At 38.9% G+C, this 14,989-nt stretch overlaps 1 protein-coding gene across 1 annotated transcript; it reads right to left on the bottom strand.

Annotated features, from left to right (window-relative positions):
• Window positions 1–3,044: 3,044 nt before the first annotated feature.
• anxa4 (annexin A4) lies at window positions 3,045–14,183 on the bottom strand. Its single transcript, XM_083930048.1, has 13 exons — window positions 14,069–14,183; window positions 12,262–12,311; window positions 10,906–10,993; window positions 10,088–10,182; window positions 8,711–8,824; window positions 6,614–6,704; window positions 6,056–6,135; window positions 5,604–5,660; window positions 5,423–5,516; window positions 5,064–5,159; window positions 4,495–4,553; window positions 3,500–3,622; window positions 3,045–3,289 (listed from the first exon to the last, which is right to left on the bottom strand). Exons 2-13 carry the CDS (start codon window positions 12,268–12,270, stop codon window positions 3,233–3,235), a joined length of 963 nt encoding a protein of 320 aa, XP_083786174.1. The 5' UTR covers window positions 12,271–12,311; window positions 14,069–14,183; the 3' UTR covers window positions 3,045–3,232.
• Between the last annotated feature and the right edge of the window lie 806 nt (window positions 14,184–14,989).

The raw sequence follows: 14,989 nt of genomic DNA, 5'->3' as shown, positions 1-14,989 counted from the left end.
GGGGCCTGATGACGGGGGGGAAATATAAAAATTCCCGGGGAGTAAGAAAACTCCTGATTGTTGGGCATTACGGTGCTTCATGGTCTTTGAAAAAGTCGGAACCGCTGGGCCCATGGTAACCTAGTTGAGTTTTGTATTTAATCGTATTCAACTTCTCAACAACAGCTTTGGCCTTTCCATGTGACTGTTTTCCAAAGATTTGTGTGTGTTCAGTGGGTCTGAGCCCATCAGTCAGTCAGTCAGTCAGTCAGTCAGTTAGTCAGTCAGTCCGTCAGTCAGTCCGTCAGTCCGTCAGTCCGTCAGTCAGTCAGGAACTGAACCCTTAGGCTTCTTTTAACCTTGGAACAGCTCAGACAATCGCTCTCTCTCCAAATCACCAGACAACTTTATCTTTTCAATGTTCAACGATTTATTTTACCTGATTCTGGAGAAATGTATTGTTTAAGAGGGATGAGAGAAGCTACAATAATCAATACTCTTTTCAAATACATAACACCCCCCCCCCCCCCTTTAAAAAAGGGCCACAAATAGAATTAGTTAGGGCCTATGAGAAATTACTTTAAGCCCACTCAAGGATATATGGTCAGATTAAAATAGGAGATCAATATGAAGGAGGACGACACTAAATAATGACACAGCATATGGGATGGACCCCATGTCAGATGACGTATACCATCAGTTCTCGCTTTAGACAGTGTTAATCAGTTATATACATTATAATCAACATTATGCTACATATATCATACTCATACTCATTTTCATCAAAACCAGGAGCTCAACTTTAGCCCCTTTAATCAGGTCTTGATCGTCTTTTACCCTGATTTCACTCAATGAATCAACATTTTACTCCTTTCTATCCTTCTACTATTCACCTATAAGGACCTAAAGCATTTTGTCGACCACCTTAAGTCTGTAATTTGGCTTTGATTCGTGATTAAATGTTAGAAAATAGATGAATATTTTCATCATTTATTTGAAGAAATGCAAAATCTATTCATGACTTTTTGCAGGGTCCTCATAATGGGATCCCTCCCCAACTCCTATCCCATCGTCCTGTGGACTGCTGAGGCACCACCTCCTTTTTCTCTGCCATCCTTGTGACTTGAACAAAGGCCCGTCCTCTGTCTGACATTATCTTCTGTTGTTCTTCTGTCTCCCATGTACTCAGCACCCCGGCAATGAAAACACTGCAATATTTTGATTGATGGTGTTCGTCTCGGAAACCTTGTAACATATTTTACCACCTGAATTTTGTCTTTGTGGTCACGTTTCAGACAGCCACCCCAGACTGTCTTCAGATGTACGCAGCACTAAATGTGAATATGAAGATGACAATGTTTGTGTAGTTTATTTGTGAGAGAAATTTAAATGAGACACGACACAAAGGCTAAATTAACAACAATAATTGTATAGTTCACCATAAAGGAACAGTTCACCATTTTCCCCTACACTGAGGTTCTAGTTTGCACTAGGAGTTGAGTTCGCCTGCACTAGGATGTCTGCTGTTGCCGTGCATGTCCGTTGCCATGGTGATATTTGCAGTATTTTATTCATTCTTATGAGGAATATTAAGAGATGATGCTGCGAGAGTGGCTATGGACAACCTTCCCATGTCACCTTATGTTTAGTACATCCTTTCAGTAATGTGAAGTGCTGGTGTTCTTTTTTGCTGTACCCACTTAACCTCATTTGTTTAGCACATCTGCCAGGGCTTTTCTGAATGTATCAAGGATTTTCTACATGCCTCAAACTTGTTATTTTTAATGAACATTTAAAATCTTGGCTGTGAAACTTTCTTCATATTATTACCAAGAATAGTTGATAGAGGAAGTGTTTTTTGTGGGGCAGTTCGTTTAAAAAAAGAAGGATCTTTTACTGTGTTTTCCAAACGGTTTACTTTCATTAGAGCATGTTTTATTGTACACAATGAAAAAACAAATCCTCTTTGTGTCTAATGAATAGACTTCAAGCATGAATACAAATAATCGAAAGTGCTTGTAAAAAAGGATTTATATTGAACATAATAAAAAAAATGCATTTCTTTAAAAACTATTTCATTTGAATGATATACTGATATATTTCTCCTGTTATAGTGTCCGATAATAACATTTGCACAACAGGGACTTCAGTTGCTTTAGGTAAGGATATAGGGACAAGATCCTGGCACAAATGAACTACTTTTCTAGGATTAACTTCACAGTTTGCGCCTTGAAAACCTCTGAAATTACTAAATGAGGCTTATAGCAGATGGCCACAGGAGGGGGGGCGCCCTCAGAGAAATACATAAATGGATGCAGTCTTTTGTCCGTGTGTTATGATGACTAGTGAAAAACCAGTCTGATGATGTCTCTCCTTCCTGTTGGTGCCACACAGAATGAGCATATAGCCTGCAGAGATGAGTGTGTTGCTGTAACGCCTGCACTGGTTCTGTATTAACGTGTATATGCAGCACATGCAAGTTTCAAGAGTAGTTGGGCTTATGTTGTGGTGGAACAAACATTTTACATCACAAGAGTTTTACTGAGAAACTAAAATGCACTCGAGTCATATTTTGCAGCTCAGTGAAAAACAAGACATCTGTGCTTTTCACAAATATACAGGATGCTGATAGATTCACTAGCACTGCTACTAACTTCATGTAGTTATTTTGGTTCCACCTAGTGGTCACCTTGAGTACAACCACTGCACATGATTTCCCAAGTATTGCTCTGAGATGGAGCTTTGTATGAGCTATGGGACATTCTCCTTAACTTGATTAGAGCACACTTTACTGCCTGCCAAATCAAGCTAGCATCCCGTTAATGTAATTGAGTCAAATGAAGAGGGGCTGACTCAACAAATGAGTAATTGCTGGCAATTAAACAAATGGACTTCACTGACTGGACAGTGATGAAAATGTTGTGGTGTAACAAGACTGGGAGCTGGAGGCCAATAACAGTAATCTTTTATGTTCTTAAAGATGTGAGAAGCATATATATCTCTCTCTAACTAATACCATTAATTAATCCTTAGCACAGGATCAATAACAAAAACACAGACATGTGTAAAAAGGTCACTGGTTTTTGGTTTAATTGGGATTACAGTACAAACAGTAAAACAAGGCACTGAGGACAATCAGTGAAATGTGAAGACCACAGAAGAAGAGAAGTTGAGATACAGGACAAAATAAAAATGAATAAAAGCTCAGAATGTGGAATAAAGAAAGAGCTTGACGTCGTTGTGATGGCTCTTTTTACTCCCCTCCGCACAGCTCAAGTAGGATTTTGCGGTAGTCCCCAGATGTGTCTCCCTGTGCAGGGAGAGAAAGATCTGTGAGACTTCAAAGGAACAGTTTAGAGGAATAACTGCAATCAGTCTCATGAAGCAAAAATCGATAACAAAGTGTACATACATTACGTTAAGTTTGAATCACAGTTATGTTATTATAATATCACAGCTGGTGCATTGCAGAGCTTTTGCTGACTACAGTATTTACCGCCCCTAGTTTTAGGCGCCTCACCTTGATGAAGGAGTAGAGAGTTTTGCCATACATCTTCAGGAACTGCGCTTTAATGTCCAACATGTCGATCTCTGCCCTCGCAACCATTATTCTGATGAGGACACTATCTGTAGTGCCCAGCCCCTGACAGGAGACAGAAACTGTGTTTACACAGTGCTAAAGCATGATTACATGAGTCTGCTTTTCTGATGGCCGATATAACTCCTGTTAGAATGTGGACTGATAACTAATGAACCAAATGACATGATATATGTAAGGGATATTAAAATCGGATAATTTACATGTTTTTTTAAGGAATATCAGCATATCTACATTTTCAGGCTGAGATCTTTGCAAATTCACACTGTTCGTGCTGTCGAACCTTTCCCAGGGAAAAAGGTGGACATTCTTTAAAAACTACAGAAAAAAGCCTCATATAAACACCAATGCACATCTTTATCTTGTTAGATCTAATCTTGTGTGATTTCTAACAGGGGTTATAAATCGCCCTGTCAGTGTGGTTTGGCCTTTAGTAAAGTCTCTCAAGCAGAGGTGGTCGGAGCTTCTCCATCACATTGAGCTGTTTGTTTATCGCTCTTGTGCAATATTTGCACATTGTTTTTGTCTGGTCTGTTGTCTTCTCACCTTCAGACTTCAGACGATTTAAGACAAGCTTGTGCGTCCTCAGTTTGTCTTTAATATAATACGTGGGACAATGCCCTTTGAGGTGTCCATTATCCGAAAGTAATAGTTCCTCATAATGGACACCTCGGAAGGCATTATCCCACCTATTACACCATGGTCACTTTAAAAACCCTGTATATCAGTTGGAGGAAGATTTGCATCGTAGTGTGTAGAGGTGAGGTGAGGGAGGCAAAGTGCAAGGACGCGTTGGGCAGAATGAATGGACTATGAAAACAGAAAGCTGCCATGACAACACAAGCAACACTGAATAAATATGTTTTCATACATTTTCATACATACATTTTCCTGAGGAGGAGGAGCAAAGTAATTACCTTCATTGATTTGTATAATCGCTCTGCAAAGAACGATGGCTTGTTCCTTAAGCATTTCACTGTAGAGCAAAAAGAAAATTCCAGCACATGAGGTGCAATGCTTTCACAACAGTATATATTAAAAGTATGTAGTAGTCCAATGTTTTTATGTTTTTTTATATGTTCTATTTCCATGCAGAGAGGGTGATCCCCAAAAAATTAAAAAGAGGCTTTACAATGAGGGTGATTCACCACCGACTGAACAGATACTCCTATTACATGAAGCCAACAAATAGCTTAAACAGCGCGTAACAACATGTGTCCTGAAAACATCTGCCTCTTGTGGCTGAACGTTTCTAATTGTTAGATCTTTGGTGCCAGACAGTCACTGCGGTGTTTTTCTGCACTCCAAGTACTACACTCTACAGTATTTACTTTTAATTTATGTCTACAGTAAAACAGGTTTTGGGGTTCTAGCTTTTTCTTTTTCTGTGCTCATGTGAACTTAAAAGTTGACTCTTAAAGGGCTGACTCTTTATAAATCAGCAATAGATGTGTATTTGATGGAGCATGTCACAGCAAAAACAGACCTATGGCCAAGAAGACGTCCTCCAGACAGCCAGACATCTCCCTCTTAATGCTGTCCTCAATGTCTCTCCCAGAAATCTTCTGATACTCCTCGAACACTGAAGGAAGAAAACAATGACTGTCACGCACTGATTTGATTTGTCATTATCCAACTCATGACTACACACTGCACGATTAAATATGAAAGTGATTCAACAAAGAGTGTTTGCTCCAAGAACTGCTGTAAAGGGTCAGTCAAATCCCCAGAGTCTACTACATGACTAAAAGGAAGTACTTTCATGTGACAAATGACACTTATAAACACAGTGATATTAAGTGTGCAGTTCTGAACACGGTGTTTGTGAATCTGCTGTAAAAATACCTCGCAGCAGATGGTTTCGGTTCCTCACACAAAGCACTGTGAGGAACTTAACCTCGTCCGTGCCCCATCGAGCCTCACCAGCCTCATAGATTTCCTATTATCACATATGATAAAAACAAAATTGAAACCTGGGAGTCATAATTGAAACACACACTTTGATCTAAAGAACCTGAAATCTTGCCTTGGCATCTACAACAGCCTGGGCCTCGTCCACGCTGTCGCTCTCATCCCGTCCGGCCTGCAATGCAGAAGACACGGAAGCTTGAGAGAAAACCGGTGAAGGATTGCACAACAATGGAGAGGAAAAAAAAGAAGAAATTGTGTTTTCATGACGCAGAAATTACTTTTGTTTCCTCTTAGTAAAACAAACAAGTCATCTGGTTCCTCCACAATCATCTCAAAACACTTTAATCCTCACAAATCAACTCCAAGTGAAAGGGATGTTTTCCAGATAGGACGCAAATACTAATACTTTACTTTTAGAATTGTTATACTTGAATCAAATTTATTTCATCAACTTGATTTTGAATTACAATTTTATAGAATGCACTTTTACATTTTCCATAATAATGTGCGATTAAAACATCCACATCGGCCCAAGCAAGCAGAGGTTAAGGGTTACTGTTGACTCACCGTGAGTAAAGAGACCAAAACCCTCTGAAACATTCCTGATGTGTCCCCGCACACCGCGTCTTCCAAGGATTTTCCATATTCTGCCATGAAAAGCACAGGAGGAGCAATTAAAATATAAAGCATAGTATTGAATGCGTGTTAGAAAAGGACTCAACAAACTGCCTACATGGCTTTCTATGAGTTTCCTATGAGATTAGTAAAAATAAAGGAGGTTTGGAAATGAAATATTTACAGCGGAATAGTTTCATTAATATTCTTTGTGTTTTCATCGAAATTCACAAGCCATGCCCGTTTAATTGGTACAAAACATGTACATTTAACACGACACACTTGCAGACTCATTGCTACCACAGAAGAACTAATAAGCAAACAATAAACTGCCACACAGAGAACAGCCATGGCTTTTATGAATAATTTATACCATCCACTTTTTTCTAATAACAGATGTCGTTCATCTTCAAACAGAGAACAGAGGCTCTGTCACGGATACACAATATCGGATGTCAAACAGGACCCATGGGCGTTAACAGACACTATTCATAGAAGGAACGCACTTACCTTTCTTGTAGAACGCAGTGATGGTTTTTATTTCAGCATTTGACCTTGAAGCAAGAACATCAATGAGACAGGCCTCCTCTGTTCCAGCACCCTGTCGATGAGGGGAAATGTGTTAAAAAAAAAGATATGAAGACGCAAGAAGGGTGTGACGCTTTTCACTGAAAACATGAGATAAGATTTTGAACTAAAGGAAACGAAACTTAAAACGTGAGTCTGTTAATCTAGATTTTTGTTGTCAACTGTCAACTGCGTGTGTCCAACTTTAAATACTTTCCAGCTTCCCCACCCTGTCTGTGGCTCTCAGGCCCAAAGCTCATTTGTTCCTAAATGTACTGAAGAGAAAACACAGATGCAAACCGTTATTTTAAAAAAGGCTAAATAATTTCCTTAAAGAGCTTGGCAGATGCAGTTTTGAACAAATGTTACCCAAACAGGAGTAAAATGTGTATTTGTTGGGGACTATTTTCAGCCGCGGATGAATACACATTTGATGCACTGATGAGTTGTTCCATTATATATCAGTATAGTAAATACCTCTGATATGGCCTAACCAATCAGTTATGACATCATTTAGTCCTGAAAAAAAAAACTTCCCAAAAAAGTAGTTTCTTCTGGATAAAACACTAATTTCAGCAGAAATCAATTCTTCTTCACCACATGACTGCGAGGATTTTGCTTTTTTTCCCTCAGTTACTAAACTTTATCGACCTCTTACCGGACACTTCACAGTGGGCTGGTTATTATCTCATTGTGTCAGTACAATAAACACCTAACTTCCCTGTCAGTTAATCTATTGACCAACATCATCATGAAATAAAGAAACGGTCAGTGGGAAGCAGACCTCTGTGGGTTCAGTGTTTTGTTTTGTTTTTCTTTTATGGAAGGGAACAGTCTCCTCTCCTACAGAATACAAGGCCCTCTATGTCCTGTTATTTGTTTACAGGTGGTATACATTTCTGCTTTATGGTTAATGGTTAACTTGCACATTATCAGCAACTATGTCAGCACGGGAACCTTGAGTGAAAGAGTGATGAGAGCGAACACAATGGAATAAGAGGCTAAGAGACGACACATCCACTGCTGTGGCCAATAGTCTCTCTCAAGGCTGCTTTTCTTATTCTTCTGCTGCTCTGACTGTCATTTTTTTCACTTTCTCTCAGGGCTGGGCGATAATTCACTCTGATCATGTATCATCTTCCAATGCAATCGTAGTGTGATTAAATTATATATTTAGATATCATGATACACAATTAAATCATCTAAATTGATAATTGATACACTTACTGTAAAATCAAAGTAGTTTTGTACAATTAGCAAGGAAAAACATAGTAAAGAAATAATTAATTCCAACAGCAATCAAAATTATCAATAAATCTTAAGGGTTTGACTCACCCATACAATACGGCAAGTGTTTTTAGTTTCCTGTGTGTTGTACAGCCTACTGCATTTTATGTATTCATTTCTTATACATATTCTTAACCTACCAAATTCCCAATGCAATGCAATGGACAATAAAGTTTTCTGATTATAATTCTGAATCTGATCTGGATAAAACAGCCATTTTACTAGAATTCAGTTCTTCTTCACCACAGTTCTTCTAGCCTACTATCACAACTACTGTTTTTAGAGCGGGAAAAAAAAGGAATGATTTCTGGTTTGGTCTGAGAGTGTAATGATGGTCAGAGCTAACATTACACATTACAGCATCTATATTTATTTTTTACGTGCTGGTATCAAAGGGGTAGTTTGTATCGGCCAAACCGCAAGTTCATGTGTTGGAATTGCTAAGGAAAAAGTGTTATCAGGACATCTTGAGCAGATAGGTGTATGTGAGATTGATTCTAAAGAAACCACAGTGCCCAGGCTCATAGTAATGAAGGAACCTGTCCCACAATGCAAAAGGTGTGACTGATGTGTTTTGGGCCAAAGATGAAACTCTGTGGCACAGGGGAATAAGAGAAATCAGGCTTTGGACAATACACAGACAACACCTGTTGGGAGGATGAATTCATTGTTAGTTTTGGTCTTTTCCTGGGATGTGTTGACAACAGAAAAAATATAGACTTATCTGTCACTAGACTTTTTCTAAACTCTGACCTTCATTGCAGTTTTCAGCTCGTAGGCATCATACACAGGCGCCAACATCAGCAGACCTAGAACAACGCTGCGGAAGTTCCCACTCAGCTCTGAGGACAGCTCATCAGCCAGGTCCTGCAGGAGGATGGGAGCAGATGGATTAACATGAAAACAGCCCACCAGACATCCCCAGTACTTCAATCATTTAAATCCAGAGGGGCAATCTGTAATGAAAGCGTATTATCTTTGCTAATAATCTTGGCCCTATGGGGTTGTTGTTGGGGTTGTTATGCTGCCAACGTGGACATTACACATGACTTCAGACATTCCAGCAGCAGGACGAGCGTCTCCACTAGAGGGTGTGGTTTCTGGACACACTTTTGTAAAAGCTGTTTCACACAACTCGCCTGTGTGACCACATGTGGGCGTCAACATGACTCACTCTTTCTGCCTGCTAGGATTCCTCGCCCTCCCTCCCCAGCTCCCTCAGTTGAACTTTCATATAACTTTATCAACCTCTTACCGGACCCTTCACAGTGGGCTGGTTATTATCTCATTGTGTCAGTACAATAAACACAGAACTTCCCTTTTAGGTTAATCTATAGATCCACATCATCGGGGAAGCAGGGAAGCAGACCTCTGTGGGTTCAGTGTAATTTTTTTTTAATGGAAGGGGAACAGTCTCCTCTCCTACAGAATACAAGGCCCTCTCTGTCCTGTTATTTGTTTACAGGTGGTATACATTTATGCTTTATGGTTAATGGTTAACTTGCACATTATCAGCAACTATGTCAGCACGGGAACCTTGAGTGAAAGAGCGAACACAATGGAATGAGGGGCTAAGAGACGACACATCCACTGCTGCGGCCAATAGTCTCTCTCAAGGCTGCTTTTCTTATTCTTCTGCTGCTCTGACTGTCATTTTTTTCACTTCCTCTCAGGGCTGGGCGATAATTCACATAATACGATTACATTGGAAGATGATAAATGATCAAATTATATATGGAGATACCATGATACACAATCACGTAATCGAAATTGATAATGAAAAGCATTAACTAAAAATTGCAAAAAAGTTCTTTATAAAATGAAAAAAAATACTTATACTTAAAAATTCTTACTACTTTAAAATACTTAATTTAATTCACACAGGAGTAAACCACAAGGCTTTACCATGTGGTTATTTCATATAGACTATTTATTTATTCAGTTACCAGAAAACAAGCTATATTGTTTTAGATATCACTATCGAGATATGACATGACCTATATCAGAAAAGAAGATTTTGGCAATATCACTAAGCTCTGCTTCTTCTGCTTCACAGACTGATTTATGGTGAAAAACACAAATACATTTTTTTTTTGCTGCCTTGAAGTGCAGCTCCGTCAAAACTCTCACCTTCCCCACTGCTTGTTTGAAAGCCTCTTTGATGCGCTGCCTCTGGGCAATGGTACGGTGTGCTAGGACCTCGGTGACAGCTGCCTCATCAGTGCCTGGAAAAAATAATACATTATAGAATCTTATAGCCTTGATTGATATATGTCTTAAAAGGAAATGTTCCTATAAGGGCTTGATTAAAGAAAAATGGTTCAGCCCTAATATTGAGCAGTCCACAGAGAATCCGACTCTATCCCTGCAACCCTGGAGACGATCCTAACACACGGCTGTTTGTCGGTATCTCATAGAAACCACCTGTTTGCAATAGAGCACAAACTAGAGTCAGGGGAATATGATTACGCTGGCAAACCCTAACAACATCAACATTCCAGGCTATAAATAGGCTGAAAGTGAAAAAAGGGGCTGAATGTTCGTTAAGATGTACCACGTTGAGTGGTACATACCTGTTAACGTTGCTTCAGAACAGTGCAACCCATAATGCGATTAGTTTTCTGACTACTTCCTGCCTGATCAGCAAAGTCAAGATTAATTTCCTCTGTATATCAGTGGGGGAAGATTTACAACATTAGTGTGTAGAGGTGAGGTGAGGTAGGCAAAGTGCAAGGACGCGCTCGGCACAATGAATGGACTATGAAACCAGAAAGCTGCCATGACAACGCAAGCAACACTGAATAAATAAAGTTTTTCAAATTTTCCTGGAGAGGAGGAGAGTCACTGAAAAAAAAAGAAAAAATATAGATTTTTTCCGCTATTGAGGTTTGGTCTTAATGACACGGTCAAACATATCTTTAGCAAATGATGGTTTCTGGATCACTCACCAGCTCCCTTCATGGCTCCTCTAAGTTTCTGGACATCTGCCTCTGCGTCAAAACCTGCCGCTTCAGTCACTGTTCCACGGTTTCCAATCTGGTAGTTAATGACAGTTAATGACAAAATTATATCTATTCAACTGGAAACACACACAAAGGTTAAAGGCCCCTTTCGCTCATTTTTTTGTCTTCTTATTGTTACTTCAATTTGATATTTGAGTTCGGCTGTGCAGAACGACGTAAGTGCAGATGGACACTAAAAGGCTCTTTTCACATGTATCTGCTGAAGGGGGAACGTTTCCCTGTGCTCACCGTACAGAGTAAATATGAGTTTAAGGCATACAGATAAAAAGAAAAAACATTACACAGACTCACAGACAGGATGTACCTTTGAGCGAAGCAGGACGCATTTTGTATCCAGCAGTTAAACTTTTGAAATGACCAATATTTGCATATTCAAGAAGATGTAGTTTTAAGAATTTGTAAGTAGTTTACAGAAATATGTCTTTAGATACATCATCCTTTTTTGTTTTAGCTCGGACAATAGTGCTACACAGAGCTGCAATCCACTTTAAACACATAGCCAACAAGACAGCACAGAGGTACACCGAGACACAGTTAGAAATATTACATACAACAAAAATGTCTTGTGAAATAAATAGTGTGATACAAATACATTATAAGACATTTTAAAAAATGACCATAGAACATAATGCATAAAACTTAATGCAATAGTGCCTTCTTGCTTATTAACTAACTACATAACCTGTTGTTTAAAAAGAACAAAACATCTGGAAAGGACCTTTAAAAGGCTAAATCTATAAAGCTAAAGTATAATGCAAGTACACAGTATCATCCGTTCGTGTGTCACAAAGAGATGCATTTTATCATTTAACAGGACAAAATTTAAATGCATTTTTTGAGAAATGAATCGCAAACTTGAATACATCTGGGGGAATAATTTTCAGAGCTAGGGTCGGGAAATTTGAGTTAAAATCATTAAATGGGCTAAACCGCTGATAACTGCACTGAACTGCACAGTGGTGTTATAAGTAGCTTTAGGAAGAAAATGCGCACTTTTGATCTGTGTCTCTGTTTACTGTGACATAAACAATAAAACAAACAAACCTAAGACTTTTATCACCTGTTGCAGTAGCAACTGTGAATCACAACAGCACCATATCATTGCAATAGAATTTGAATAAAAGATGCAGCCCAGCGCCCTATGCAAAAACCAAGTGCAGCAAAACCCTCCAGTGCCCAGTGCACAGTCCCTACTGGTGCAAATAAATGTAAATGTAGTGGTTTAGTGTTGCTTGTTGTCAATGTGCACAGGTGGAACAGCAGCTGTGGGACACGACTTACCGCTGCCATTGTAGGAAGAGTGAGGATTTCGGAACTGGAGATGCAGAAAGCTACAAAAGAAAAAATACATAGTGATAATTTATCACTTGTTTATGATACAAAGAGAACTAATGAGCTGCAGCATCAGGTTTAGGGGACGTAAACTGTTCAGCTTTAAAGGTGACCCTCATTAACCTCTGATCAATATTGTATGCAGTTCATCTTCTCAGAGGGGGTTTCAGTCACACACATTTGCTCATGGGCTCTCTTGTGTCTGTGCTGACGTCCTATAGGACGACTGGGACACACCTGTAATTACTCCACTGAGATCAAGAGTAGTGGGGTTTCACTCCTTCCTGTTTCCCTTCAGGCAGGGATCAACTTACCCACGGATGCAGTTATCATGTATCTGTCCAAATACATTTAGTGAAAAACATATTGAGATGACTCATTTTGTTTACAAGTGCTGCAGAAAGTGTATGTCCACACTGCCCAGATGACTTACGTCGGGGAGACTTCCCTGCCTTTACACTTAAACACAGTGAGAGTCTGTTTTATTTAAAACTACTGAAAAATAAAAACAATACTTGATACCTCTTTGGAAACCATGGCAAAAAGAAATGTAGCCCTACAGGCACACAAATCATTATTTTATTAACCTGTTAATTATTTTCTTGATTAGTTGTTTGGTCCATAACAAGTCAGACAATGGTGAAACATGTTGATCAGTTTTTCCCAAAGACATCATCTAATGTCTAATGTATTTTCTGGTTTCTTTACTCCTCTATGACAGATAACTGAATATATTTTAGTAATGATGAAAACATGACATGTGGGTGTCATGTTTTGGGCTTTGGGAAACACCGAGCAACCTTTTTTTACCATTTTCTGACATTTTTTAGACCAAACAACATATCATTAAATGAGGAGAATACTGTCCTGTCGAGATTATCAAATGTTTAATGTAGATTCTTAACTTTAAACATGTGATATATAAAAAAAAAGTATCAAAGTATCGATACTTTTGACAATCCTAATAACTACCAATGAACACTGCGGTACACTGTACAGTAGGTCAACAGCCACACCTGAGTGGTCTGTTGTGTAAATACGGGGCAGGTGACTTCTACACACACACTGTCAATAAACACAAAGTGGATCCTATTTCTACAGCACAAAAGGTGTAAATGCAATGAACTCCTCACCTGTACAAACACAAGGACAGCTTGTGTTTCTTCATTTAAATAGCTCCAGGTATTACACAGTAGTATCAACACAATGTATTTAAATGAACCTTGTGTAAATGTGTACATTGACAGGGCTTGAAGGTCACATTAACTTGGCAAACTTATATCTGGGATAAGTATCCAGGATGCAACTGTTTCCTGTCCCTGCATTAATCTCAAAAAATGTATTTACTATATTGTTGGTTATAGCTTTTTTTTTTTTTTACTTTGATCCCGAGTTATTGGATCCCAACCCTGTAACGTCATTGGAAATTGAGCAATGGAGAAATGGTAGGAAAGGGAATTCATCCTCCAAGTTAAAGACACTAGAATTATGTTTTCAAAGTTAGGATTGCAACTGAAATGTACGCCCCAAATCTACACTATAATGTCCAGGACAGCTTTCATTAGAGAGATAGCAGAATGCAAAGAAAAGGAGATTCAGGAAGCAGAGCACTTAGCAGCTTAACAGTTAACTCGGCGTGAAGTTAGTGGGCACACCCTGCGGGCTAACCGCCTCAGTCTGAGCTCTACTTCTCCGGAATCACATTCCGCAAAACACCTCGAAAACACGACTGACCGAAGTCTGCACAACACCTCACCTGTCCTGAAGACGAATTACTCCGCGTGAACCCCGAAGAAAGCGTCAACGTACCGGAAAAGTAAACCTTATAACTTACAGCTGCTCTCGCGTCCCACCCACTTGGATGCAAATTATGACAGGACCCTCCTTTCGCGTGCACGTTAGGACCGGACGCGCTCACGAGTTACTGATGCATTCACGGAAAGTCGAAAGTTTGAGGTACTAGCACTTTTATTGAGACTTTTCTTTCAGAGGGGGGCATTATGCTTTTTTCCCCCTTTTTTTTACTTCACTACAAATATTTCACAATAATTTTTTATTGTTTTTGCAAAAACAACCAAGAGAAGAATGTGTTGCATTCCTGAATAACATTGTAAATAAAGCTCTACCTCCTTCAACTCTAACTGTAAAATCATAGACTGTATATGTGTAAAACGCCTTTACATTATTGCATAGATAAGTAGGCTATCTAATGACATCAGAGTTCATTCATTCATCCAACCTATTTATACCAGGTTAATCATAGAGGGGCGACCCTCATTTACAGTGACATCAAGGTAAATTACAAAGACATAGAAAAAAAGGAAAGAAAAACAGAGCAACAACAAAGAGAATTGCCATAAAAAGAATTGAAAGTCATTAAAGTTTCCTGATTTGGGAAATAATTTAATAGTTAAATTTAACATTTAAAATAAAATACAGTTATGTAAAACAGTAACAGGTAGGGGTTGGGAGGTTTAAAATCAGATTTCAGAAGTGCCCCAACATCAAAGTGAGTTGATTTTAAGTTATTATATATGAAAATATCATATTATAAATATATAATGCTTTATAGGAGGTGCTATATTTTGTTCCAGGAGTCAGATGCACAAAGCAGTTTTTCGAAGTTCAGACCGAGCTTGTGCAACATGAAGCAATGAGTCCATATGAGTTCCAGAGC

Source organism: Echiichthys vipera, assembly GCF_963691815.1.
Source record: "Echiichthys vipera genome assembly, chromosome: 16".
In the NCBI taxonomy this organism is placed as follows: domain Eukaryota; kingdom Metazoa; phylum Chordata; class Actinopteri; order Perciformes; family Trachinidae; genus Echiichthys; species Echiichthys vipera.
The sequence above is the reverse complement of the archived record's forward strand: the minus strand, read 5'-3'. Positions and strand labels throughout refer to the sequence as shown.